The sequence below is a fragment of the Penicillium subrubescens genome (assembly GCF_028828155.1).
Source record: "Penicillium subrubescens strain IBT 31985 chromosome Unknown utg000003l_segment0_segment0, whole genome shotgun sequence".
In the NCBI taxonomy this organism is placed as follows: domain Eukaryota; kingdom Fungi; phylum Ascomycota; class Eurotiomycetes; order Eurotiales; family Aspergillaceae; genus Penicillium; species Penicillium subrubescens.
The window spans coordinates 2440396-2467538 of record NW_026643153.1 but is presented as its reverse complement, the minus strand read 5'-3'; the positions used below and the strand labels follow the sequence as shown (position 1 = coordinate 2467538).

At 48.6% G+C, this 27143-nt stretch overlaps 11 protein-coding genes across 11 annotated transcripts; 5 read left to right on the top strand and 6 right to left on the bottom strand.

Moving 5' to 3' along the window:
• Positions 1 to 1749: 1749 nt before the first annotated feature.
• N7473_004925 (uncharacterized protein) lies at positions 1750 to 2604 on the top strand (the record flags this gene model as incomplete). Its single annotated transcript, XM_057150865.1, has 1 exon — positions 1750 to 2604. The coding sequence occupies one exon, from the start codon at positions 1750 to 1752 to the stop codon at positions 2602 to 2604; it is 855 nt and encodes a 284-aa protein (XP_057010975.1).
• A 347-nt stretch (positions 2605 to 2951) lies between these two features.
• Positions 2952 to 4228, bottom strand: N7473_004924 (putative malic acid transport protein; the record flags this gene model as incomplete). The annotated part of the gene is made up of 2 exons (XM_057150864.1): positions 2952 to 3125; positions 3191 to 4228. 2 exons carry the CDS (start codon positions 4226 to 4228, stop codon positions 2952 to 2954), a joined length of 1212 nt encoding a protein of 403 aa, XP_057010974.1.
• Positions 4229 to 5362: 1134 nt separating this feature from the next.
• N7473_004923 (uncharacterized protein) lies at positions 5363 to 6625 on the bottom strand (the record flags this gene model as incomplete). The annotated part of the gene is made up of 1 exon (XM_057150863.1): positions 5363 to 6625. The coding sequence occupies one exon, from the start codon at positions 6623 to 6625 to the stop codon at positions 5363 to 5365; it is 1263 nt and encodes a 420-aa protein (XP_057010973.1).
• An 819-nt stretch (positions 6626 to 7444) lies between these two features.
• On the bottom strand, positions 7445 to 8290 carry N7473_004922 (uncharacterized protein; the record flags this gene model as incomplete). The annotated part of the gene is made up of 1 exon (XM_057150862.1): positions 7445 to 8290. The coding sequence occupies one exon, from the start codon at positions 8288 to 8290 to the stop codon at positions 7445 to 7447; it is 846 nt and encodes a 281-aa protein (XP_057010972.1).
• Positions 8291 to 9669: 1379 nt separating this feature from the next.
• On the top strand, positions 9670 to 12604 carry N7473_004921 (DUF323 domain protein; the record flags this gene model as incomplete). Its single annotated transcript, XM_057150861.1, has 7 exons — positions 9670 to 9968; positions 10065 to 10744; positions 10840 to 11055; positions 11116 to 12007; positions 12062 to 12345; positions 12399 to 12480; positions 12532 to 12604. 7 exons carry the CDS (start codon positions 9670 to 9672, stop codon positions 12602 to 12604), a joined length of 2526 nt encoding a protein of 841 aa, XP_057010971.1.
• A 3034-nt stretch (positions 12605 to 15638) lies between these two features.
• On the top strand, positions 15639 to 16158 carry N7473_004920 (uncharacterized protein; the record flags this gene model as incomplete). Its single annotated transcript, XM_057150860.1, has 2 exons — positions 15639 to 15713; positions 15778 to 16158. The coding sequence occupies 2 exons, from the start codon at positions 15639 to 15641 to the stop codon at positions 16156 to 16158; spliced, it is 456 nt and encodes a 151-aa protein (XP_057010970.1).
• Positions 16159 to 16218: 60 nt separating this feature from the next.
• On the bottom strand, positions 16219 to 17483 carry N7473_004919 (uncharacterized protein; the record flags this gene model as incomplete). Its single annotated transcript, XM_057150859.1, has 3 exons — positions 16219 to 17146; positions 17208 to 17253; positions 17315 to 17483. The coding sequence occupies 3 exons, from the start codon at positions 17481 to 17483 to the stop codon at positions 16219 to 16221; spliced, it is 1143 nt and encodes a 380-aa protein (XP_057010969.1).
• Positions 17484 to 17865: 382 nt separating this feature from the next.
• On the bottom strand, positions 17866 to 18381 carry N7473_004918 (transcription initiation factor IIA subunit gamma; the record flags this gene model as incomplete). Its single annotated transcript, XM_057150858.1, has 3 exons — positions 17866 to 18012; positions 18128 to 18275; positions 18338 to 18381. 3 exons carry the CDS (start codon positions 18379 to 18381, stop codon positions 17866 to 17868), a joined length of 339 nt encoding a protein of 112 aa, XP_057010968.1.
• Positions 18382 to 18786: 405 nt separating this feature from the next.
• N7473_004917 (uncharacterized protein) lies at positions 18787 to 19035 on the top strand (the record flags this gene model as incomplete). Its single annotated transcript, XM_057150857.1, has 1 exon — positions 18787 to 19035. The coding sequence occupies one exon, from the start codon at positions 18787 to 18789 to the stop codon at positions 19033 to 19035; it is 249 nt and encodes an 82-aa protein (XP_057010967.1).
• Positions 19036 to 19530: 495 nt separating this feature from the next.
• On the bottom strand, positions 19531 to 22567 carry N7473_004916 (hexokinase family protein). The gene is made up of 3 exons (XM_057150856.1): positions 22165 to 22567; positions 20928 to 21911; positions 19531 to 20830 (listed from the first exon to the last, which is right to left on the bottom strand). The coding sequence occupies exons 2-3, from the start codon at positions 21560 to 21562 to the stop codon at positions 19609 to 19611; spliced, it is 1857 nt and encodes a 618-aa protein (XP_057010966.1). The 5' UTR covers positions 21563 to 21911; positions 22165 to 22567; the 3' UTR covers positions 19531 to 19608.
• Positions 22568 to 25652: 3085 nt separating this feature from the next.
• On the top strand, positions 25653 to 26720 carry N7473_004915 (GILT family protein; the record flags this gene model as incomplete). The annotated part of the gene is made up of 2 exons (XM_057150855.1): positions 25653 to 26137; positions 26198 to 26720. The coding sequence occupies 2 exons, from the start codon at positions 25653 to 25655 to the stop codon at positions 26718 to 26720; spliced, it is 1008 nt and encodes a 335-aa protein (XP_057010965.1).
• Positions 26721 to 27143: the final 423 nt, after the last annotated feature.

Here is a 27143-nt window from a genome sequence, read left to right as displayed (position 1 = left end):
GGCTACTCTTGACGCTGTCTTGGGCGTCCTTTTTACCAGATTCTTAGTCATCAACCAGGCAAGGCAAGTGATCTGTTTCTGTGCAATATTTCCGTTTTCTCCCCGAGCACTCATGGTTGCTCAGTGATCTGCTTACCCTTCACTCGGGACGCTCAGGGTAGACATCCAGGCATGTTGTCATGTCTCGCTTCTTATGTTATCCAATTGTAGTCGCCAATTGCAAAATAGGAGAGGTCTTTCTGTTAGTTCTGGACAATACTCAACGCCGCTTTTCTAATGCTTAAGAGATCCTGCCTCTGTCAACCTTAGCTCCTTTCAGTGTACTTCGTGTATGATCCATCTGTCCACTTCCCCAGACCGTGCGTTGTCAAGTAATCGTAGTGTTATGCACCCTTTGCCATCTGTTGACTCCATTATCTGATTGGTAGCGTCACAGAAAAAAGCAAAGCGCGACTTAACGCCTTATACACGTCAATCCCAAACATTTGCGACTCGAAAATTGAGAAATTACCTCAATTAGGATAATTTCCTTAACCCCGTGCGTCAGAGTCTCGACTACCACCTACCTTATACATTTTGGCTCGAGGGCCTCACAATTTTCTCGGGCTGTCATGCTTGCAACGAATACTTCATAACAAACATTTGACTGCAATGAATATGGGTAAGGAGCGACGAGTGGTACTGGCCTTAGGGCGTGTGGCCTTAAGTTCAAGATTATTACCCAAGACCTACCCTTATGAGCCTAGGCCTAGCTATGCCTGCTAAGAAACAAGCTGATAAATCCAGAACGGCGAACGATCGACGACGAACGGATAGTAATAAACGGGTAGTAGTAAATAGGTAGTAATAAACGGACGATAAACGGGTAATAACCGTTTATGTCACAATAAGGACGGCTAGCAACGAACGCAACAGTGAAAGTCACAACAAATGAGTAACAACTAACGGTTAGCTACGAACATATGCGACGAGATTCCAAAATTCCGGCATCAAAATAGCCATTGAACAAGATGTATAAGCCGCTATCTCCGTTTCTAAAATTAACCGCGGAAGGGACCCGAGATGTCACCGTCTGCCTTAACTTTTGTCCACTTGCATTGAAAATTTGATGGATGACTCAAGAGGCCAATCGCCGTACGGTGGTCTGTGATATTGAATCAATTTAGCTTCAGCCCTTCCTATCCAATTGCTCTAGAATTACGGGAAAATAAGAACTGGTAAATTAAATTAGACTAGGATCGACCTAAGATAGCGTAGGGCTCTTTACTAGAAATACAGCGAGCTACGTACCGAGCGGGTACGAAATAGCTGTAGGTAGTCGATAAGCCACTAGGCGCCTAGGTATACCGTGCGGGGTCTAGGCAGCACAGCGAATCGCAGATTTCACACACGTGGAAGCGAGATAGACAATGAAGAGCTCTTGGGGCGAACCTCGAAGAAGAGCCTGAATCACAGTGGCAAAGAATTCGCAGGCAGGGTATACTACTATTGATGTGTGATAGGATCATAAACTCTTAGGATTCTTCTAAGACAAAACTACTTCTGGATGGCTTGGGGCTGTCTCGTGGGGATCATGTAAGAGCCGCATATACATATCACTGCACGTAGACGTCTATTGCGCTAAAGATCGTAATCAGGCTACGTCACATCAGCGTCAGGTGGTCCTCGGGGATAATTCTTAATGCCTACAGTCAATATGGGAATGTTTCTTTTTTCACACTAGCACGGGACGGTATAACTGCGACCACTATGTCCTTGAACATAAAGTCTGAGCTAGACACCGAGGCCTCTAGCAGCAGCTTTCTCGGTGATCTAGGACCCCCGATCAGAAGGTATCCGTACAAGGGGACTAGACAGTTTTTAGAAACTGTAAAGATGGAACTAAGTCGCCAGGAAGAGGAATTCGAGGCCAGTGAATGGGTGCTCTTCACCAAGGTTAATGAGCAGGCCTTCAGTCGTGACTTCCTAAACTCGGACGACAATATCCTTCAGCGTTGCTGGAATTCTTACAACTCTTCCCAACACCTTCTTCTTGTCAAAATGACAGTCTCACGCGCTCATGAAATTGCGGCACGCGTATTCGAAAGGCTCTTTTTTGATTGTCTTAAGCCAATGGGCCTCGATGACTGTCTTCAAACCTTTGGATCCGCCACTTGCAAAGCAGAAAATGGCTCCGCTAAACAACCCGACTGCCAATTTTTACCAAGAAGGCTTCCTCGAGCTCGAACGAAGAAATGGCCCTCGGTTATCGTGGAAACGGGCTTTTCAGAGTCGCCTTCCAAATTGACGTCCGATGCTCGGTTCTGGCTTTCCGAATCAAACGGTGATGTTCAAATGGTCATCACAATCAAGATCGGTCGGAGCTCGCCCAACATCGTGCTGGAGTCATGGGAACTTGTGAACAATAGGGTCCAACGTCAGCAAGTCATTACCATAAGCAAAGGCGATAACAATCATGTCTACCTCCGGGGCCAGCCGCTTATTATCAGCTTCAATAAGCTCTTTCTTCGCCCACCGAGCATCCCGAAAGAAATAAACATCAGCCTTGACGACGATATTTTGAAGAAAATTGCTAGGAACGTCTGGGAAGAGCAAGGTTTTTGACGATGGCTCAATCAAAGTCGCTCATGTTATATCTCTTTCAGAGGGCGAGACTAAGTTACTACTATAGCAATATGGGGATCCGTCATATCCTAGCCTTCGATCCCAGGAACGCCGGAAGTAGGCAGCAAGCAGTGCGGTTATAGTCGGAGCAACTTAAAGATTGGAGAGGAAAACTGAGATCAAATAGGCTGATCAGTCTGAGCATCGGGGTGAGCGATCAGTTTGCTCAGTGAGCTGCTCATGTTCGCTCCGGAAGCCGATCACTTCCTGAGGCGGCAGTTTTACCGTCACCTAGATTACACTTATGATCTTGGAATTTTGAATTTAAAATATCTTTCCACAAATATCTAGTCTGTCCGCCTGACTCCTAAGGTCTTCCCAGAGTACAGCCCTCTGGCAGTAAAAATTTGGTTCACAATCCAGATTATGACAAGTAGTAGCAATAGTACCGTAGACCATACCTTGAAGGCTGGAGAATCCATGATCTTACCGAACTGTACAGCGGCGTTTGTGTACACACCCTTAACAATTGTGCAGATTTTGTTAGTTTCTTTTGCTCCGATCAAGGAGAATTGCAATTACTTACCATAGGAAAGACAAGGGCCCAAGCAGACAGTGTAAAGTGCGACTTTCGTATACCACCCGGCTGAGAGATGAAGGTATGTAGGATACTGATAATAGCGAAAACCCACCAAAATGTGCCATATCCCCAAGCTAGCAGGCCGATAAACTGACTTGCGAAGCCAATAGGCTTAGCAGCCTCTGCAGTCAAGAATGTGCCTCGATTGTATCCTGCAAAGCTCCCTCGTGAAACCACTTGGCCGAGGATTTGTAAAGCGAAGCTGCCTTGTCCAAATGGGCCACACAGTATCATATCCTGGTATATCTGTTCCAAGGGTGGAAAAGACTTGTCAAAAAGTCTTGTCACAAAGACATGGTTGAATGCCATTGCCAAGGCAAGTCCGAGACCGACTTCGAGGTATGAGACGATAATGACAGGAACTTGTAAACGGTCACTAAGCGCTCCGTATCGACATATGACACCCCCGCCAGCAGCCGAAGTCAAAGCTGCGATTAATGGGAGTAGCACGCAAGGTGTGACTTCTTTGACACCGGGTGGCTGAACTTTGACGAAGACGTAAGGAATTCCCATGACTGCTATAACTGCCATAGCAGTGTTGATCCACCATAGGATGTATGCGACAATACCCCAGGCTGGTCCCCACCGGCGGACAAGCACAAGAGCAATCATTTGGATAATTGATGTGGACGTAATTGAGATGCTAGCGAGGCAAGCGGTCTCAATAATGTCTGTTCGGAGCGTACGAGCAACATGCCGAGGGTAAATGAAAATTCGGAGTAGGTATAGCAACACACCCACCATCAGCAATGCGATAGTGTATATCCATACAATAACAGATATGATTGCCAGCCCTCGAAACTGGTAGTCGAGCTGATGAAGTATCACAGCTATGATACCAGTTCCCTGGGGGACAAGGAACCATTGCGACGAGAAGTTCCACAATGCGCGTGAGATGGGCGACGTTGGTGGTCTGTCTACGCCAGCCTCCAAGTCTGGGCTTTGCTGAGTGCCGTCTTTGCGACCGTTGTGATCCGGCGACATCGCGGGCTTCTTTTCAAGAGTATTTTGCAGTTGGAGACAATATTCTCCGAATAAGAGAGCTGGCAGAAGGGCGAATATAGACGCAAATATCGTGCGATGATAGCACGAACGGTAAGGATGACGATGATGGGACCAGTGAATTGAAGGCTCCCGGACATCTCTTAAATCGGGTCAATTGAGGTTGGAACAGGTATCATCGTATAGCGACAGGGCATTGTAGAGAGTACAAGGGGCTTCCCAAAATATCCTGGTTCGTCTGTGACGTCAACTAGAAGACCACCATAATAGTTCCTCATTGTAGGCGGCACCACTTGCAAGAAGACAACATCGAACCTTCCAAGGCCGCTCGGGAAACTTACAAATTACGCCCACTTAGGAATACGTTGACAGAATATTTGATGAAGGAATTATGACATAATCGCATATTTGGAGTATATGAACGAATCATAAAATTACTACGGAGTATACAAAATTGATTCCCAATGGAAACTAAGTTACTAACTGCGGAGGGCTAAGCTTTGACCCCACATTCTCCTATACGCCAAGTTTCCTTTACTGAGCCCACGATGCCCTTCTACACACGGCAGAGGCTATAAGTGAAGAGAAAACGGGCAGGATGGAGAAAACTATGACTTGATTGAATTATGCAGCCGCATATATTCAGATGAACACCCAAGGCAGTCCATGAAGCGTTTTCATGGGGATGTGGGAGTCCTTCCCCAAAGAATAATCTACTTAGCCCCCAAGATTGCTCTACCAATGATCCTTGTAGACATGAATTTGACATACAACTGTAAGATATATTCTTGAACTTATAATCTTCCTGGCTCCATTTTACTAGCAGCTAACCCTTGTTAAACAGTCATCCAAGAATTGCATGGACTCAAGATCACAACTCATCTCACAATGTGTACTTGAAGAGTGGAGATAAATCTCTTTTATTCAGGAGTTGCTTATCGGTGTATTTCTCCCGAAATTCAGTCTCGATCATTCTACTTCTTCGACAGTTGGCAAACAGGAGAGAAAGCTCCACCGTTTAGTCCTCATTTAGTATCAAGAAGTAATTCGCTATATATCTTCGTGTCATAATATAAAACGCGCTATCTATTTCAACAAAATCAAAATTATTTGCAATCATTTGCCCTCAACCCCAGAAGTCGGTGCAATTTCCTCCATGTTGGACAATCTAAGCTGCCTCTCCTTCGCAAGGTAGGCCATTGTGATTGCACGATTGCTCATCAATTTGCTGAGAGACTTCCATTCCTGAGCAGATAGAAGAATCTCATCAGGTATTCTGGAAAATATTTCTGTTGAACGAGTTCGCGGCGAGAGCCCTACAGGATAACACCTTAGAGTAAATTCCCCACGCTGTTCTAGGCGGGGGCCAGAATTCGCCGCCTGTAGCCACTCCATGCCTTCTTCTGAAGCTCCCATTCCATGGGCCTTGCCTTCGACCCTGACAAAGTCTGCTTGGTTTTCGGTGGTGCCAGGGTCGCCAGGAAGCTCGTGATGGTTTGTTGATCCTTGATCGGGCTTGGTTGTGCCCGAACTGTCTTTCGGTCGGAAAGGAAGATCCGGAAGATCCGGAACATCCCTAACAATCCACTTGTTCAATCTCCCGAGACGTTTCGAGGTATTCAGGCCTGGTGATCGCTTCTGTCGTTTTCCAGTCTTGTCCGTGAGAGCTGGCCGGAGAACAGCTTTCCACGGTTGGTTTTCCCATTTGCGTTTGGGCGTTGGTGGATTTGATCGTCTGAATGGTCTCTCACGAGGAGCGCTCTGGACCAAGGCAAGGTTATATTGAGTGAGTATGCGTTTCATATACTCTCCCGAGATTCCTTTCCTTGATGCGTCCAAGTAAAACCGAAGAGTTTCCCCTTCTGGGTTGATATTATCCATGATACAAGGGCGCGCAGCGAGGAAGTGAGCATGTGCTGCCTGCATATTCTGCTTCTCGAATTCGATTCGTCCCATCCAATAATGACAACGCGCAACGGAAAGCTTATCATTTGAAGCCTGTGCAAGTTCGAGAGCTCTTTTTGCTTGCTTTTTGGCTTGTGGGAATTGATTGTCGGCAATGTGGTTGATGACGGTGACGAGTGAGAATGATGTTCGCAGGTTCCCCAATCTCCTTCCGAGCCCGGTCGGTATTGAAGGGGCGCGGTTTAGAAAGATCTTTTTGACCACTTGAGTCTTGTATTGATGGGTATCTTGCAGATTGCGGTTGATTTCTTTGGCTTTCTCGGCCAAGTCGCTCGGCGTTATTAGAACGTAATCAGGCTCTTCGGGGACATCCAAGTGCTTATCGTCCTCTTGGTCTGGTTCGATCGGCGCTTTATCTCGTTGGCACGAAACAAGGACAGGTTTTTCTTGAGTCATCTTGGGAAGATCGACCATAAATGGTGGAGCTGTATGAGGAATGTGAAACGGGATATCCAAATGATCAAAAAAAGGGAAAAAATCGGTGATTCGATCAAGTAGAATATTTAAAATTTCTCCGTCCAGGCGTGTTCAAGAGGTAGATTTCATAAGAAAGATTCCCACTAATATAGAGAGTGCTTCGTTGGGCCTTTTGAAGTCAACCCATTAGGCCGACAAAGAAACTTGCCGCTTTGTTAGGGGGGCCTTCTTTTTCAAGTGTGTTGGCATGGTCCTCATTTGATACATTCATACTTTCTTTGAGCTCTTTATTTAGTCCTAATCAGTTCTAGGTATGCACTGGTCATTATTATCTCACTATTTACCACATTTGGTTGCGCCTGGGCGGATACGTCATAAGGCTACCTTAATTTCAATTCGGAAAGAACATGTTACCAAATCGGGCACCAACTACTTAGCCTGAATCGTGCACACCAAGGTATGGGTGGGAATCTATACTGGGCCACCAAATCGGGCAGTACATGCCGCCTTGTTAGGCCGTTAAGATTCATGTTGTAGAAGAATGATTGGCTGTCTGATGTTGGATTCGACGATCCTCACTTCTTAAATCGTATTTCGGAGGCAAGTTAGATAGCCGCCGATTTATTTAGTCTTTCGTCAAACAATTACTCTATCCTTAATTCTTATCATTGTTGAAATCTGCTGCATTGAAACCTAAATTGATTAGAATATCTAGAAGGACACTTCCCCAACCTCTACTATCAACTAAAACAGCCTTCCGGCTTTTATGAAATTGACCACTCACCATTAAAACTTTCAGAAATTCAATAAAGAAAATCACCAAGTTCGGTATTGACAGGGGTCATCGTCTACATCAGCTGGAATCGGCAGATACTCATCCAGACTGATCACAGGCCGAAGAGATAGAGAGTCAGACGCACCATCATCGGCGGCTTGTTGTCGTGTAAACTCCTCAATAGCTTTAATTTGATATTCACGGGCTTTCTCACCATATCCTGGAAGTTGCAGTGACCTCGAGAATGACCAGTAGGCCCTCTCAAACCTTTCTAGTGCCATGAAATCCATAGCCTCAATGAAGTATGCAGTGTTCACTATATCCCTATATCGAAAGCGTTGAACTTCATTTCGGGATGAGGCGAAATTCATCACAAAATCTAATTGGGAAAGAGATTCATCGTACTTACCGATGGCATGCAGGATAGCTGCAAGAAACACCCGACAATGGAGTCCTTCAGCGACCGATTGAAACGGGCTGGCCGTGAGAGCACTTTCCAAAATACTGCATGCAGACTCAGCATCTCCATTTCTCCAGATTTCCTCTGCATTCCTAAGATAATCCTGGCCTGTGTAGATCCAGATATCATCGATCCACTTGAAGCGACCGGCTTCCTTCGAACCCTTTAAGAAACCAGGCATGAGGTTTTCATCCTGCTGCAGGGCTGTATAGGTAGAATCTCCCATACGCGCCTGAGCATGTGCGAGAAGGAGATCCGACTCTGCAAGTCTCGCCGTGAGATTTGTGATTTTTTGATCCGCTCTTTTGAGCTGCAAAGCAAGGTTTGCATTTGCGGTAGCGAGCAGCTCGACTTTCCAGTCCTCGAACTTCTCTCCCTCTTTTGGAGAGCGGCCCCTGCGAAGGTAAGATGATAACTTAGGAAACATGACTGTGACTTGATTAGGAGACGTAATCTGGAGAGCAACCTTATAGCTTCTGCGAGTGCGAGTCCAAGTCCGAGGCATGGGAGGTGATCATCTTAGCCAGGAACTTTGAGGACTTTATATAACCAGCAAGTTGGGAGATTCCCTGTCTCGAAGATCAACGACACAAAGCAAATGTTTTCATAAACAATCAATCCAATTTTTTGAGGGCTCACAATGGCCATTGTTCATTTCTTGTCCCTAAAGATAGCCACTCTTTCTGCGCCGTGGCAGATTCACAAAGAATCCGCTTATTCAGGAGGCTGATGCCGGTTGTTTCTGAAGATTTGTCAGACTAAAATCAAAAATGTTAAGTTGCTGAGGCTTAGTTATGTGGATAGATTGTGGATAGAGGTAACATTTGATGGCACGAACATACGAGATCATACGAGGGTGATTCATCCGAGTGGATCTAAAAAGGGCGGGAAACGCGCTAGTAGTTTGTAGCACCGACCTTGGATCCGATGAGCTCCGTACTGTAGTTAGTAATCTTGTCAGCTCAGCTGGGAATCAGCTGGGATTACGGAGTATTGTTCCATGAATGAACGACTCGCTCTTTGATTAGTTGCCTAAACTTGGACTTAACTTTGAACTAAAGAGACTAAAGAGATAATCCACCGAGTGCAAAGCGACCAAACACGCCAAACTGCGCGCTATGACCTCAGCGCGTCCTGAAGCTCTTTGACCCCACACCCGCGATCACCGCGACTGGGCGAAGCGGGGTGATGATGGGACAGTGCAAACACCAATGTGGGTATGCGCGACGTCAGACAGCAGCAACACGGCTGATTCAACCGGTCATGGTCCAATCTGATAATGCGGATCCACGCCGTAACAGGAGTTGACCCTCGATCTAGACTTGCGGGGTTTTCCTTGGTAGAAAACTGCAAACATGTTGTACGAGACAAAACCGGGTCTCGATCGGCCAATCCCACTGCTCCTCTCATGATATCGCCCTGTCGCTTGCAAATGCAAAGATGCCAAATGCAAAATGGTCCCAGTTGGATGACTTTCCGCGCTCTTCTGCGCCCCCCTCGCGCAGCCTGCCTCGGGATTTGACTGGTGGTGACTCTGGTTCTGGGTCGTCCTTTCCCCTGTGGTTTTTGCGATGATTCGTCATAGAGTTTAGCTCTATAAGCCGCGTCCGAGGTACAGCTATGCCAGGATTAGTTCATAAAACCCTGGCCTTTCCCCCTCCTCGACATTTCCACATGTGTTTTATTCATTCCAGGTATGTTTCTGCACTGTGCACTCTTTGCTCTACCTTGGAGGCGTTGATTTTGTGTCACTTTGGCTGCGAATCCGAGCTCATCATATACTTCCTCGTAGCAACCATCACCACGATGTCTCCAACAGCACTAAAGAACGTGGACACGGTCGAGATTGTCGACATCCACCAGGATGACTTGGAGTTCTCCCTCGTGGATGACCTATACAAGAGTCTAAACCCAGCAGAGGGTACACCCCGATCATTCCCCACGCTCCTCCTCTACGACACCAAAGGACTCAAGCTATTCGAAAAGATCACCTACCTAGACGAATACTACCTCACAAATGCGGAGATTGAGATCTTGACGACACACGCAAGAAGGATTGTCGAGCGGATACCACAGAATGCACAGCTGGTGGAGCTTGGTAGTGGGTCTGTTGTCCTTGCAACTCCAGATCCGTGGATCCTGATGGACTACTCGTGAATGGATCGTTTTGACCTCGCCCATTTCTAACACCTACCTTTTAGAAATTTGCGCAAGATCGAGATTCTTCTGCGGGAGTGTGAACGGGTGGAAAAGCAGGTGGATTACTATGCATTGGATCTATCACTGGTGGAACTACAACGGACCTTTTCCGAGATCTCCCCAGAAGGCTTCACCTACGTTGGGCTCCATGGTCTTCATGGAACCTACGATGATGCTCTTTTGTGGCTGAAGAACCCAGAGAACCGCACCAGACCAACGGTGGTTCTATCTATGGGATCCTCTCTGGGGAACTTTGATCGCGCCTCAGCCGCGAATTTCTTGGGTGGCTTTTCCCAAGCCTTGGGTCCATCGGATTTCCTGCTTATTGGGTTGGATGCTTGTAAGACCCCGGAGAAGGTTTACAAAGCTTACAACGATTCCCAAGGTGTGACTCAACAGTTCTATGAAAACGGGCTGGCGCATGCCAATTCCGTGCTCGGCTTTGAGGCGTTCAAGCCTAACGATTGGGAAATAATTACTGGTTACGATAAGAAGAATGGGCGACACCAAGCATTCTACGCGCCTAAGGTTCATGTGACTATCAATGATATTCAGATCCCTAAGGGAGAAAAGCTTATCTTCGAGGAGGCGTATAAATATGGCGCTGATGAGCGGGAGGAACTTTGCCGCAATGCAGGATTAATATCCCAGGTTGTGTTCGGAAACTCAACAGATGACTACCGTATGTATATGAAGCTTCCTTGACTTCAAACTAATGGGGTTACCATTTGCTGCTAGTCAGGTTTCACTTGCTAACCTCATACATCTTCACTTCAGATATTCACCTGCTTTCCCCGTCCTCCTTGGATATTCCATTACAACCATTTCAATATGCGTCTCATCCAGTTCCGACTCTTGAAGACTTCCAGTCGCTCTGGACAGTATGGGATGTCGTGACCAAAACAATGATTCCCCGAGAGGAGCTCCTTTCGAAGCCTATCAAGCTCCGGAATGCATTGATCTTCTACCTTGGTCACATTCCTACCTTTTTGGGTATGCTCTTTCAGCCACGTACATCTAGACAGGCCTCGGGCTAACTGTATCGCGTTCTAGACATCCATTTGACGCGAGCCTTGCGTGGAAAGCCCACCGATCCTAAATACTACAAGCAGATCTTCGAGCGTGGTATCGATCCTGATGTCGAGAACCCAGAACACTGCCATGCTCACAGTGAGATCCCGGACGAGTGGCCAGCTCTTGATGAGATCCTGGACTACTCGGAACGGGTCCGGAACAGAACACGATCTGTTCTTGAGGAAGGATCTGCCCTCCACGACCGGTGCCTCGGCGAGGCGCTCTGGATTGGCTTTGAGCACGAGGCAATGCATCTCGAGACCTTCCTCTACATGCTGCTCCAAAGTGAAAAGACGCTCCCTCCAGTCGGTGTGGATATTCCAGACTTTGCGAAGTTGGCACACCTTGCAAAGCAAAATGAGAAGCCAAACAAGTGGTTCAAGATTCCCCAACAATCATTCACGATTGGCTTGGATGACACAGACGCCAACGCTCTGCCCAAGGATTCCTTCGGGTGGGATAATGAGAAGCCTCACCGATCCGTTCAGGTACAAGCATTCGAAGCCCAGGCCCGGCCAGTCACCAATGGAGAATATGTGAAGTATCTGCAAGCAAATCGTCTGCGAGAATTGCCAGCGTCTTGGACGCTCGTCCACTCTAACCAGGATTACCCAATTTCAAAGGGAATTACCGAGTCCAGTCCTAGTGCTACTGAAGACTTCATGAACAACTTCGCTGTTCGGACTGTTTTCGGATTATTATCTTTGGATCTTGCACAAGATTGGCCAGTCATAGCTTCATACGATGAGCTAGCTAGCTATGCTAAGTGGGCAGGGTGCCGAATCCCTACTTACAAAGAGGTCCGCAGCATTTATCTATACGCCGAGCAGCTTCGAGGAGCACACGCACACCAGACTACCAATGGCCACAGGTATACGCTCAGATCCCGTCGGTCATCCTAAAGCCAAGCTAATATGAAATATAGTAACGGAGTGAATGGATCTTCTAACGGAGTGAATGGCACGTCCAACGGAGTCAAGCATGCGATTAATGGTTCAGCGAGGACTTCCTCTCAAGCAAATTCGCAGGTATTCCGTGCACTCGACGGCTGCAATGTTGGTTTCCAGAACTGGCACCCTGTCCCGGTCACACCAAACGGTGACAAGCTCGCCGGACAAGGCGATCTAGGCGGTGTTTGGGAGTGGACCAGCACACCTCTTACAGCCCACGAGGGCTTCAAAGCCATGGAAATTTACCCTGGTTACACCTGTAAGTGTTCTATATGTCACCATGTTCGTGGCTTATACTCACGGGTACTTCAGCGGACTTTTTCGATGGAAAGCATAATATCATTCAAGGAGGATCGTGGGCGACGATGCCCCGGATTGCGGGACGGACTACCTTGTGAGCTCTCTCATTTAGAACCATCCAAAGGAGAATCTGCTAACTTTCTAGTGTGAACTGGTACCAACATAATTACTTGTACGCCTGGGCAGGCGCGCGGTTGGTGCGGGATGTGCCTGTGTAAAATAGAGGGCTTTTATGGATGTCATGAATGGCTAGCCAGTTCTCATCTCCTTTAATACAGCTACTTTCCTGGCTCAACACTTTTATGCTCAATCTCGTAATAGACATAAACCCAAGCGCACCAGGTTCTCGTGCAAATCTGGTGACATTGCATCACGCCAAGCATTAGAAGACAGCGACAATGGCGAAAAAATGGGAATGTCATGGTAATAAAGCTTCATCGGCCAGAAAGATATGATGGACCTAAAACAACCAGAGTTTTTAAGCCATATACTAGCTATCTGAACTACACCTCCGTACAATGAGCCTCAGTATACGGTAAATGAGCGTAAATGAGCTAGAAACCCCCTACTAGATACGATGGGTAATCTCATTAGCGAGGAATGGATCTGTCAGCGCAAGGAAGCCCCCAAAGCGGCAATCCCTACGAGAGGATGTGGAACTTTCGATGAATGGAATGAAGAATGTAAATGACCCAGTTGCTCGGAACGGGCTTCAGGGAGGGGGATACCAGCATTTCTAGTGGACCTTGCATTACAAGGGAAAATTGCTCTATTACATACCATTCGGCGCCCTGGCCAAGATTCAAATCGGTGCTGGCTGATATCGTGGCCCTGGTTACTGAACCTACACATTCGGGACACTCGGCACTTGTGGTGATAAGGTTAGTTGCCTGGCACCAGAACACCCGCCAATCGATAGTGCCGAAGTTAGATGGGAAAGCGACTGGAAACCTGAGTTTGACATTTCTATTGCGAAGTTTGAGGCTCGAATCGTGGTGACGAAGACCCTCCCTATCCTGACCCCCTTGTTAGCATCGCCCCGTCGCGGAGTTAGGGCTCTGATTACCCCCGAGTGCGTTTGTCGCCAGATTTGAAAGGTGCGCTAGAGATCAGCCCTATAACTTGGAATTTCTTAAACATGGCATGAATTTGGTGCAAATTGCTATTATCTGCATTGAACTTTTCAGCTCTCCTATTTTGCGTTCGTTGTGCCTGCGTCGATTCGTGTGCCGGCACTACCCGACCTTTGTGAGGTGTTCTTTTCGCACAGCATTGCTCCGACGCAAGGGAGGACACTAAAAGTGACCAGAGAAAGAAAACCCTTCCAAAATAATAATATTCTCGGTGCGCAAGGACCTAGACATTTTTACCCTTTATCTGTTGTCTAATTTCATGTGGCAATGCTGACGAGGGGAGGTTTATAGTGAATTGTTAGATAAGGAAGACGAGGTAAAAGAGCTTTGTGTATGGTCAAATTTACAACATGTTTTATGGTGAATTGCCATTCGTACTAACTGGATGCATACGATACATTATTTAGCGTAGGCTGTTGAAAATAAAGCAACAATAATTATCGTTATTCAACGATTAGCTTCCAATTACTTCGTTCCTTTAATCAGATAGCAATGTTGGTAAACCTCATAACCACAGGCGGTTTCTCGAGGTACAAACAAAGTAATCGAGCTAACAAGGCTTGGCACAGTGGTGGGCTCAAATACAGTACTAGCAGCACATATTTCATTACCCAATTGGTATTAAACTGTCTGATCACCCCTGTCAGCGACGAATTCATGATCGATCGACATCTCTGCGGGCGATTGACGATCAATTGTATCCACCAAGACAGTCATCGATTACTTGCTAGAGGACGAAGTCCTTCCAGGCCCTTGTCACGGTTTCAAAGGTAGTAATATTGCACAAGAGTTACCCAAGGGCACAAGGTAGTTCTAGAAATGCAATGTTGCCTGTTTTTTTTTTTTTTTCTGAATGCAGTAGAACAAAGGCAGACAACAAGACGAGGCTGCTCGGCACAGGATTGCCGGCATTCCCAACGAGCCTTTTTCTTTGCTTTTTCACGCGCATATCCGAGCAAACGGCGGGTCGAGGTCGGCTCGATTGAAATGCGGCGCTGCTAGATTCGAACCTTAAACAGCCAGATGGGTGTTGCCCCCCTGGGGCCAGGACCAAGAATGAGGTATGGGGGATTTCTGGTACACGAGAGACGCCTTTGTTGCTCCCTTTTACCCTTTTCGGCCAGCTCTCTCCACTATTCCTCTCCACTTGATCCTCAACTTGATCTCAAGTGGCTCCCACGAACGGGCGTTTGACCGAATTTTCTTCTTCCCTGCAGACTGCAGGTCATTATGACCTTGCTGCCTGTAAGTAATGAAGGACTTGATACCCGTAGATACGCCATTGATTCGGAGTGCATAGTTCCGCCGTGTCACAGACCTCAAAGAAACCGTGGCAGTACAATGGACCAAAGCGCATGTCATGAATGGTTCCTGCATAGAAACCGAAATAGCCACAAAAGGCTCCGGACTTTCGGGTCGCCTTTCTCCTCGCAATCGTAGCCAATCCTTGATGCTGTTCAGGAATCGAGGATTACTCCAAGGCGAGAAGAAGAGCCGGTCAGCCCGCCGCTGCCGCCAGGGAGAGCGCGGACTGTCCCAGTGGAATGTGTCACAGACCCATCAAATTCAAAGGGATTTTTCACGGGTGAATTCTCCCGAGCCTGTCGCTGAATGGTTCTGGTCCATGCCTCAGGAGTGGTGGGCTGTCGCCCAGTTCGACCTGCATGAGCGGGGCCGTGGAGCAATTTGTCCTTGACACGCCGTGGGTAGTATGGATGTGCATACTGCATGAAAGGCTCTGGAACTCGGCTCGGGGCGCTCCACCTGGAGTCTTCTCTATATGAACTCAGGCCTGGCCTCATCGAAAGGCTTTCTTTCTTCCCATCCAGCGCATCAATGACTTAGCGCATTTGCGACTCTTTGTTTCTTCGTTTGTTTCCTTTTATAGACGTTCACCGTCGCTAGTCTCTCGTTTCGCATATTCTCCTCCGTTGTATAGCATTTGTTTCACCAGACCGGAGCGTCGCCATTTCACGATTCATAATACTCGAAGACAAAACGACTAGTTTTCGCCTCGGATCTTCTGAGTTGTCCACGAAGTCATCGATACTGGACCTTATATAAACCCACCGAATATCCCCAATCCGATCCACGGATTAGACCAGCCACCTCCGTCAAGATGGAGTGTTTCCAACAAATTTTCCGATGCCTCAAGGCACCATTCGTTCGCAACCAGGGAAAGATCATTGAGATTGTGTGTGCATAACAAATCCCGGCGGAGTTAGAAGAAATGTCGTTAATAATGATTGTTCTTGTAGGGACCTCCAACCAACTTCCGGAAAGAAGAACTTCCTGCGTGTTTCTCGGATGCCGAGTCAGTCTTATCGCCCAGCGAAAATGCAACCGAGCGAGCCAATCTGACCTCCCAGCCACAGTACGTTGACTTCTCAGAACAGCCGCGAAACAACGATGGAGAAGGACGAGACGACAATCGAGATGACCGCTTGTCAGCCGTCTGTCAAGGAGAAGGTTCAAAGCCATGTCAGAAGGATGAGCGTCCGCCTCTCCAAGCCCGCCTCCGAGACCGCATGAAATGCTCTCGCTGGTTCAAGTCAACTCCATCGACTGACTCTGAAAATGAGGTTTTCGGTGAGGATGGCTTGTTTACCACAGCGGAGGATAAACCGAAGAATGTTTAAACCGAATTTGTCATGATCGCCAAGATATGGTTCACGGATGTTTGAGGGTATTTCAATAAATCAATAGAGAAAAGTTGGAACGTCATTGAAGCGGGTTTTCTTGGATTCCAGATTGTCGTCTCCAGAGCCACGTTGGGTAATAATGTTTGTGGAAGATCGGCTCTTTTTCATGTCGGAGGTAGAAGAAGTCTTTGACGGCGATGGCTCTGGTAGCTCGTCGAAATCGTCGAATAGCATTTGAACTCTTGACTGGAACCTGCTGGTTGGTTTGGGATTTACCCGCACCTTCTCTTCCTTTATCGTAGGTTGCTTGTGTATGCCGTTCCTACTACCCGTGGTGTGCTGGGGTTGAGCAGTCCTTGTAGGGCCATTTGTTGGTAGGCTTTTCGACTGTATCCTGACCGGACGAGCCTGCCCATCAAGATCGTCGTCTTCATCGGAAGCCGTCTCTCCATCGATATCGCCATCATCATCCGATGTTGTTACATCATGAACCTCGACGATGTGAGCTGCTGCTGCTCTTGACAATGGAACACTAGCCGCAGCTCGGTCGCTATAGGCGCCTGCAGCTTGGCTAAAGCCTGCAGCGGCCCTCGTAGAAGATTTCATTGCATGAGCACCCATTAACAAGCGCGATTTCCGCGGACTGGTCATAAGACCATGAAGATGCGTCCCAGCCCATGTGTCATCGTCATTGGAATCATCTTTGTCTGCTTCTGGCTCCCCTAAGTGTGCCAACCCAGCCTTTTGGCGCGCAGCGAGCGCTTCTGCCTCCTTCCTCCGTTCGGCCTCCTTCGGCAATTTTGTTCGACCATCCGTAGGCCTTTGAATCTCATTCAGCGCCTCCATGCTCTGCGCTTTCGCTTCTTTTTTCCGCCGAATGTATTCCGCATAGTGTAGATGTTGTGCAAACGATTGAGCTATCGTGTAGAACTCGTCTTCGACCATGATCCACGCATCATCGTGATCCAAGCCTTCGATCAGGAACCTGCGTACTCGTAATCAGCGACAGCCGTTATGATTGTGGGGTAATATGAACCGGGACATACTCTTGGGGGGGACAAGGTCGCGCAGGCGAGGTAGGCGGAGTTTGAGCTGCGAGAAGTGAGCCTTTATTAGCGCAATCTCATAGAAGGTTTAGTTTTCGATCACATACAAGACCTGAAGAAGTCCCGCTTTTCGGGTGATGTAGGAGGTTTCCTTGGGGTAACGTCGTCATGGGCTTCGGGAGTGCGCTCTCGTTTAACACGCTTTCGGGGAGTAGATTCTCGCTTGACCTGCACATCATTGCCTTGGTTAAACAACCAAGGCAGTGTTCTCGGCATCGTGTTCGTTGTTGCGTGGATTTCACGCGACGCGCTCCGGCGCGGAGAAGTTGAAGGAAGTTCTGATAGGCACCGATAAGATTGAGGTCACCTGCGGCTTCTGGTACCGGGAGTCAACCGCCAAGCACATCAGTTACGTTACTTGGACCAACTGAGAATTAAAGAGGACTACATGATGTGGGCAGTTGTAGGGTAGATCTCTCAATTGATATGGGTATCTGATCTGATATCAAAGATTTTCTTTATGCATGATACAGAGCGAAAGAAAAAAAGCCCATTAACGCCGGTCGGGTCCTAGCCCGGAGCCAAGAACATGCCTGTGAACGCCTATGCAAGCCAACGAAAAGAAAACGCCAGAGTAATCTCGATCCATGCTGCCGGTTTATGTCTCGCCAGGCCGCTTGCTGTTGCAGCTCACGATCTTAACGCGGTCTGCGGTAACGGTGGTCTGGTTGTCCAGCTTGAAGGTGACATCCTTGATCAGGAATGTCCAGACTTCGTCGCAGAATCGGTAGGTGTCAAGGTGGCCCTGCAAGGAAAGAGAGGAGTAGGTTAGCTTGATTGAACTACCCGAAATGAGACTGATCTCCAGTCACCGCACTGGTCGTGTGTCCTGGATGACTCCTTCGGTGGAGCGAATGTACCTTGAACGTGAGCCGGGCCCGGACCTTATCGGCCAAAACCTCGGTGACTACCTTGTCGAAGGTGGACAGGATCTTCATAGCCAGTTGAGGCTCGATGCGGCCCTCGTTGATCAAGTCGTCAAGGGTATCCGTGAGAGACAGACCGAGGCTAGTCAGGTTCCAGTCAGTCCTGTAATCACCGTCTTTGGGATGTTATGGTGATCTCCATACCTGCTCCCACGGTAAAGTTCATAATATGATTGTTGCGCCGCCATCTTGAAGGTAAAGATGGGCCAGTTGGAGAGGATGTCGAAAGCACGGGGAGTGTCTAACGCTCAGTTGCCTTGAGCCGATCGATCGCGGGGATGATCGCCCACGTGAGATCACGTGATTTGGCGTTTCCTTATCGCACATCTACGTCAGTCCTAAGCTCTGGAACTATCTGAATAGTTTCAGACATCTTGTCATAAATTATTTTTGACATTCTGTCGCATAATATGCCCAGAATGGAGCTCAGGCACGTAGTGAAAATATTTCCTACACGCTTGATACCCTTCAATCTTATTCACCACATTTCTTTCAGTCGTTGTCTCTCTTCGACTTCTTCCTCAACACCGAATGGTATGTCGTCGTTTCTTGCTTACGATTCAATCAGCAAGTGAAGGCCAGCATTCATTAACATGGTATTAGTAGATCATAAAAAGCAGGCATTGAAACAACCTTCCCTCAGCACGAGCAGCAAGACCCCTTCGAATAAACAAACTGCGGCTTCGAACAAGACCAAAACAGTCGCCCAAGCCGACGCAGAGCTTCGAGAACGCTTAGAACGAATGTCAGGCGACGGAGGAGCTGCAGGAATCGAATACGAAGACGGTAAACCCAGCGCTATGAAGCGTGGAGTGCGCAACAATATGTTCCGATTGATATGAGCCCCCGGCTGGTCGAATTCACAGCAATCGAGTTCAACCGGAACACAATCTGGATATATAAAGCCGTTGGTTTTTCAGAAAGACATTCCTGGCTCATCTATGCCAAGATATATCGGACGGGATGGACATGCACCGCCATCAAGCGGGAACATTCCACACGTTGCAAAAATCAACTGCATTCCTCTTTACGCTTCCCAGGATCGGGCCGCGCAAGCCAGGCGGGTCCCTTATCGCTGCGTGCAAATCGACTGGTAGAATCTACGGGATGACGTGCTTTCAAGATAACCTCTTTCTCCTCTTGCTGGCGACGACATCATCATGTGTATCAGAGTCGAACATCGCCATCTCGGGGCCATACTGGAAATCAAGCGGATTGGAACATGGATGCAGTCGTATATAAACGTGACAGGATCTGGAAAACACGCCTCAAGAAATGCCCGATATTACATAGCAGTACTCGCACCTCACACCAAGAATCCATTCATTTCTATGAGCGGGATGGAACAACGATCGAACAGTGCCCTTTACCCAAAAATCGTAAAGCGTAAAAAATCAATATACGGATTTCCTTTTTTACTTGCCGGCAACCATCCCGGCCAAAACACCTGCTCCAATGACACCGCCATCCGAAGCTTCTCGTAAGAAGACAGACTTTCCTCCCCGTTGAGGACCCGTGCGCATGATGAGGCGGTCAATGGTTTGTTGGCACATCTCCTTGAATTGCGGGTAATGTTGGATGATACCGCCCGTGTACGCGACGACCAGTTCCTCAGGGCCGGACTGCCAGTCTGCCGGGAACGGTTGGAGGACTGGGACAACGTGGCCGTGGACACTGTTGCTTGGTGTAGCGATGGATGATGGGGTGGCTGTGCTGCTGGAGATGGGGACGTCTCCGTTGCTTTGTGGGGACGCTGCGGCTTCGGGGGTGTTGGTGTTGCTCTCTTCCTTCAGTTCGATTTCGCGGCAGCAGGCCAAGAGGCCGATCACGGCTGCGGCAATCAGTCCAGCCGATCGCCTTTGCACTGCTCGTGCGATTCTTCGGAATGCGCCGGCTGTCCGCGCATCCCAGCGCCAGTCGCTGCTCTCGGGTGGAGGGAGAGATTGGTTTAGTGCATTTGCAAGGTCTTGGTCTGATCGGGCTTTGGCCACGTTGTCGGAGATGTAGGTAGTTGTCAAAGCGTATTCTTGAACCAGGTTCGCAGGGAGAACTCGCTTGGATAACCCTCCCACGGTGGTGAGGTAATCGAACAAGATCAGACGAATTAGTTCGCCAATGTACCGACCACCCGTCATGTACTCGAATGGCTGGAACCCTGGACGTGTGCATGCCCGGTCTAGTTCAACATCCCATTTAGTCGTAATGTTGAGCTCTTGTAGCGGTGGTGCAGCTCCAGAGATGGTCCATTCCGTGTTCACAATAGTTTCCACGGCGCTAGGATCCATCGTGTTAACGCTCTTGGCCTTGGATTCATGAAGCTCGCTCAGTTTCATCGGAATAGTCGCATTACATCCGGTGCCCACAATGATACCCATGGCGACTCGGCTGTTGGGTAGCGATTTCACCTTGTATGCGAGTGAAGCGAGAGTGGCAACTGTGTCGTTCGTAATGGCCTGAATCTTTAGCTTCGGCAGGGCGAAAAGCTTCCGGCGCTTGGAAGAAGGCTCTTCTTCATCATCCGGTCTCCGAGTGTGTTTTTCGTATCCATTGAGAAGGATATTGCGAAGATTGAGATTGGAAGTGATAGCGAATCCTTTACCCATTGGCATCAGCGTTGCCTCGGCCAGCGATTCTTGCCTGCAAAAGAGTTAGCACTGAGCGTACCAACCCAGGGTCGGGTAGCAGATTGTGAATGCCGTCTGCACTCCAATCTAAACCGAGGAGCTGAACTGACATGATTGGGAAACTAAAGGTGATACCCATATCTAATTCTGCGGGAATGTCCTTCTTCGTGGCATCCGATGTCAGACTCTCAGCTACCACTTCGGCAATGCAGTCACCAATCCAAGCAAATAGATCCTCCGCTTTGTCCTTCTTCAAATGCTCTTGAATGGGCCATGCTCGTTCTAACGTACGCTGGACCCGTTGTCGCTGGGCCTTGCGAATTGTGTCTCGTGACCTCTCCGAGGCATCCGCGGGGCGGAAATCCGACTCCTCGACTTCGCCTAACAACTCAATAAATGCGACCCGGAGATTACTGCCTCCCACGTCGATTGCCAGATATCGACCAGTCTCTTGGCCAGTAGGCAGCTGAGTTACCGGGGTTGGCAAAAATTGCTGGTCCGATGTCAAGGCCAGGTCGCGGTAGGTTTCGGAGAAGCGGCGAGCCAATCTGTACAGCACTGCCTCATCCAGATAGAGTGGCGCTAGGTAGTCGTCTAATTGACGGTTGAACTCGAGGTGTTCTCGCTGAGATGGATCCATCTCCAAGCTGATATCATGATCCTCATCTTCGATCGCCTCCTCGTGCATGATGTCGCGATCTTCTTCGTTGTCCTTTTCGGACGTTATTGAAGTGACCGATGCCATTGTAGTAGGATACACTTGTTCTTAGCGTAGAAGTCCAAACACTCTAACCAATAAGAAGGCAAAGACAGGATGAAACGGTCTTTCCGGTGTCCTAGATGACAATTGCTTAAGGATGCCTTGCAAAGGAATCCTTGGCGAATGAATGAGAAAACGGATCGTGTCTTCTCGTCACAATGCTCCGATCTAAGCCGTGACGTTGGCGCCTCTGGAATGTCAAGGGAAGTGCGCAGAAAGGTTACCACCGCGCAGGCTAAGGGTCTGGAAGTGCAATGGCCAAGCACGGAGAGAAGCGCGCGTAGTGTGGGCTAAAAATAAAGCTCTGGAGAGCTTAGATTGCAGGGTGCAGGAACTGGGTCCAAGTTAGTAACGTTGCAATTGAGGGACGCTCGGGGAAACATTGTGGTGACGCGGTCTGCAGGATGATCGAGGGGAAGATGGAACATCAAATATGGGTAGCCTGGACTAGCGGCATAGCGGAACTACAAGATTCGAGGGCAAATGGTACGTAGTGGAGGGTCTCCAGGGAACAAGCTGTGACGATCATGCCAGGACCTGGACAGCGAAGGAGAAACATGATCCTCAGCTGTCATGTTTTTACGTACCCTGGTAAATTGTTGGTATGCGGGCGGAGGTGTAATAGAGAGAGGGGAAGTTGGTCAGGCTTCGGAGTGAAAGGTGGACGGAGCTTCTGTTCGGCAGATTGGCGTATTGGTAGTTTCGGCAGTTGAGACAAGGAGGGCGACAATGCAAGAAGTAACGAAGAGAAAGTTGCAGGGAAGAAACCGAACAATAAGAAAATAATTGGGGGAATCTGGCCAGGGATCGACCAGGGGAGTGAGTCGCTATAAATGGAGAAGGGTCGAATAAGGTATCCCTGTGGGGTGCCTGAGGCCAAGCGGTGTGTATGTTGGATGGTGGGGGAGGATGAATAAACAATAGCGATGATAATAATACCGACACTAATAGTTACCGGTGAACTATAGGGATGTTCATCCAGCGGCGGGCAGAAGAGGTATACACAAGCACAGCTTGGAGGAGGATGAAATCGGGTGGTCGAAATGGGTTAAATCATAAATGATTCAACGAGGAATGGTTGACAAGGCCAGGCGCTGGTGGAGCCCCATTACCCACTTTTGTATGGAGTCCCTCACGCTCCAAATCGTCCTGGCGTTCCCAAATTGCCGGAGAAGTGGTCTTTTTGGCTTTTTTGCCCCCAGAGAAAGGGGTCTGCGTAGGAATATCAGTAGAACAATTCGTGTACCAGCCAGTGGTTGAACAGTCCATCAAAGTTGAAAAGGAGCCAGAGGCTGGAGAAAATCAGGGGGAAGAGGGGGAATGGGGACCTATGGGAAGTAAATAAAGACATACCTTGAAAAGCGAATAAGGACAAGTAAATAAAGCAGGCGCAGGCGCTCGGGAGATGCGACCATCGGAGGACACGAGGCGATGTGACGATGTGACGCTGTTCTTTTCCGGGGTGGGCAAGTTGGAAATTCCGACATATGGTAGACGTCGATTGGATCATTGGGTCTCGCATTGAAACACTTGAACTGGAAGTGGAAAGACTAGCTATCTAGTTATCTTGACACGATCGATGCTGTCTGGGGAGTACTACAGTGCTTCGGGCTTGGTTTACCCGACAGGAGACTCTAGAAATCCTATAGATAACATCATAACAGCTAGACACTCATCCAAAAGACTTTTACTAAAACCATAGACTGGCAGCTGTTGGCATTATAGCAAACTGAACATGATTACATCGGTCGTCTATCCAATGATCGCTTTAGCTAACTATCCTATCTCCAGTAAGGAGTGCTACTGTACTATGCTTGTTCCCTTCCTGTCCTGCCTAATCGCTGCTCTGCCCTGTGGTCTATTATTCTTCCTTCGAATGAGCAGCATCGAAGAGAAAAATCAGTCTGAACTAGTCGACGATCTCGGTCGGAGATGTTCCACTTTGAAGCTCCTGTCCGCGCAGCTCACCTCCATCCAGCCATCTAGGCATACAACCATACAACCCCTCCCCATTTTATAACGGGAACTATGTAACCCTACCCGGACATCTGACGCCTCGACCTGATGCGCTCTTCCAGTTCGGTTAGAGAACTCGGCTACATATCCAATATTTCTCCCCTCCGCCAACCTGATTACCATTTTTATCTCTTTACTAACCGCCATTTTCTTGGCTCTGGCGTGTGCTCAATAACACACGAGCCCTGCCAGGGCGTTTGGACCAACGGACGCACGGCCGCGACTCAAAACCCCAAGCCATGCGGCAGCCCAGGGTGGTGTGGGGCCTGCGATCACGGTTTTGGAAACGTGCCAAGGGCCTAAGTGATCATTTCTCCATCGCGCCATTCGCCGACGCCGATGCAGGAATGGGGTCTTTTTCGTTCCTATTTCAGCCACTACGGGCGTTGCTCATTGCTCATCCTGCCGACTCACTACAGAGATGACCGGTGCTGATCATTTTTGAATGCTCACCATGGAGATGGCTATAGGCTTAGCCCTCGGGAATAACCGTGTTCACCTACGTATGGCCTGTGCATCCCAACCCCCAAAGGGCCTCGATCGTTCGCTGGCGTGTCAGCCACCAAAGGTCCGTAAGCTTCCTACTGGAGCGGTCCAAACCCTCGTATGGCCAACAGGCTTGGGGGGCCGCTGATGGGGGCTTCCGGAGCGGATCACCTGCTCCCCGTCGTCATCATGAATCCTGAGGAGGAGCTCCGTGCTCCGCATGAACGAACGTTGTGAGCCTCAACGGCAAATTTCAAGGCTGATAGCGCTAGACAGGGTGCTTTTCGGGAATTTCCACGAGGCCCTGATTATTTCAAGATCCTTTGGTTCAAGCCGCTCCAGATACGAACCTTGGAAGCTTGGGCACTGACGCCTCCTGGGGGCCCTCCGAGATCGGAGCCAAGGCATGAAGTACTTAGACGGAGTACAGCATCCCAAACGATGCTCTTAAAAAAATGGTCCGCAAAAAAACTTACTGGCGGGTTAGCGTGTCGGTTATGGAATGGTGTGACTGGGCGTTGTTTGGTGCCTGAAGCCTGAAGGGCGTGAGATCATCTTGTTCATCCGGCTGCGCCATGCGTCTGGTCATGGATGGGACGAGTCTTCTGTTCCAAGTCAGCGGATGTGTCGAATGAGGTCACCGAACGATTGTCTGAATGGAGATGGGCATGATCCAAAGCATTTCAGGCTTGCTCTAGCCAACCAGCTCTTGCTCAAGACCATATGCCTCCATATCTATTGAAGCCTCGATATCTAATGGGGAAGGTTTGTCGGCTGGGTCGTCCCCTAAAGCTCAAGTGTGGCTACCGTCTGGGGCAGCTGTCCATAATTCAGAACGCATGTCATAGGCTCGCTCACCCACTACAGTAACTGTCAAGAACTTGACCGTATCAGGCGATTAATCCGAGCAAACTTTTCTTTGTTCTCTACGGCCTGCCAAGTCAATTGCCACATGGAGCACGAGGTGGGAGTACTAAAAGTTTCAATAAACTGACCATACTCATTGCATCTTAGTGACTTTAGATGCCTTGCGTGCATAAAACCAAGGCAGACTAAGGGCGCCGGCCAGGTTCCGTCCGCATCTTGCCCGAAGAAATGCCGGGATTGATGCTCACGTGCCATCCTTGGCCTTCTTTCATAAAGTTATGATACTAGCAAGAAGTGAACAAATAATATATGAGAAATCAGATAACTCTATTCATGGAATGATTTCAATGACAGCTTGTCTTGATCTGTAGGAATCACGATCGAAGGCTGATTGAGTACATTATAGATCATCACCTAGTCTTGCTTGACAACATTTTCATGGCTCTGGATTCCAGCTTTTAGCTTCTTAGTGCTTTAAACATATCAAAGCAACCTCTGCTATGAAAAGATCATCGAAAGCTGTCAACCAGTTGCTGATAATGATCAAATGGATCTTCAAGTCATTCCCCGGACTGGGGCCCCAGGCATCCACATCTGACGTAATCAGCTCAGCGGCCTGCAAACCGCTTTGCCTGTGCCTGCCACCTCCATATCCAAGAGTATCGACGTTGGCTGTGTGACCTTTCGATCTACAACCAACGCAATCATGTCGACACTCCCTCTTCACAAAGAAGATGCCTTTGAAGGCTCAGAAAAGCCCCGTTGGGCCGACCCCCGTCCACGACCTAGTCGGAACACCATGATATGGCGCTATTGTGTTGTTATCAGCTTCCTGGTCTGCTACTACCTGCTCCTGAGACCGACTGAAGCGCCGTGCATGTCGCTCAACTGCAGTCACAAATGCGATGCTACTGCATGTACTGCACCGGATGCTTCCATGGAGACTTTCAGCTCCCTCGATTCGGACCAGTCGCAAAATGAGAATATCGAACAGGACCAGCATTACAAACAACCCTCAGCGAGCCAGCGCCCTCTTGTCATCTCAACAGAACTTGTGGAGAATAGGATTCCGCTTGAAGCACATATCATGAGCAAGTGTCCCGATGCCAAGGATTGTCTACAAAAGTTGGTGCTGCCAGCTATGGAGCAAGTCAGTGATAAGGTTGACTTCAAGCTCTCCTTTATTGCTAGGTACGTTTATCAACCCTACCCTTATTGCAGTGCATTTTCTAACCTCTTCATCATATACAGTGTATCCAAAGAGTCATCCGAGATTGAGTGTATGCATGGTCCTGGCGAATGCATTGGTGATATGCTCATTCTATGCGCTGCCAACCTTCCCTTCCCTCCGGCGGCCGATGAATCACTTCTACCGATCTCATACCCCCGTACACCCATCATTCGATCTTTGGGCTTCGCAAACTGTCTCATCAACGGCTACAAATATATCCCGGATCGCTCATTTATCCACGAGTGTGCGATGGAGCACGGTATCGATTTCGATGCCTTGAATAGATGTGCCAGTCAACAAGACGATAACCCTAGCGGCGGTGGACAAGGAGACTCACCCCTAAGTGGTGTCGTACTGCTGCGAGAATCTGCCCTTCACAGCCAGGATCTCGGCGTTAGAACCAGCTGTACTGTGCGACTAGACGAATCGGTCTGGTGTGTTCGTGACGGCGGCGAGTGGAAAGATTGTGCTCAGAATGGCGATGGCGCTAACCCCCAGACGCTTATCGATCAAGTCAATAAGCTGTGGGAAGAGCGAAACTAAGGAGTTTCCTGAACGAGTTACTTTGATACCCCCTCTACTATGAACGAGTTAACGATTAATATTTCCTAATATATGGCATAGTCTCTTTCTTTTCCTGTGGTCTATCAAAACCGATTGGTACAGCTTCATCATCTTTAACCATCTTCTCAAACCTCGTATGGAGAAGACATAGCCTACTTACTATAATATGAAGGGATGTCCCGCAAGTGGCCGAAGCTTTGAAATATCTGGGTCGCAATAGCCTCGCCGTGATATCAAACCTCTAATCTATCTTCACGTGCCGACGCATTTTCTCGTCAGTTAAGAAAGGAACGCGGTAGGTGAGGCCGGACGCGACTGGCGGTGTTATGGGAAACAGCCAGTGCCTTTTTCCTCTTCATCTCTCCGTTAGTTTTCGACTATTCCTCAACACTCACCCTCCTC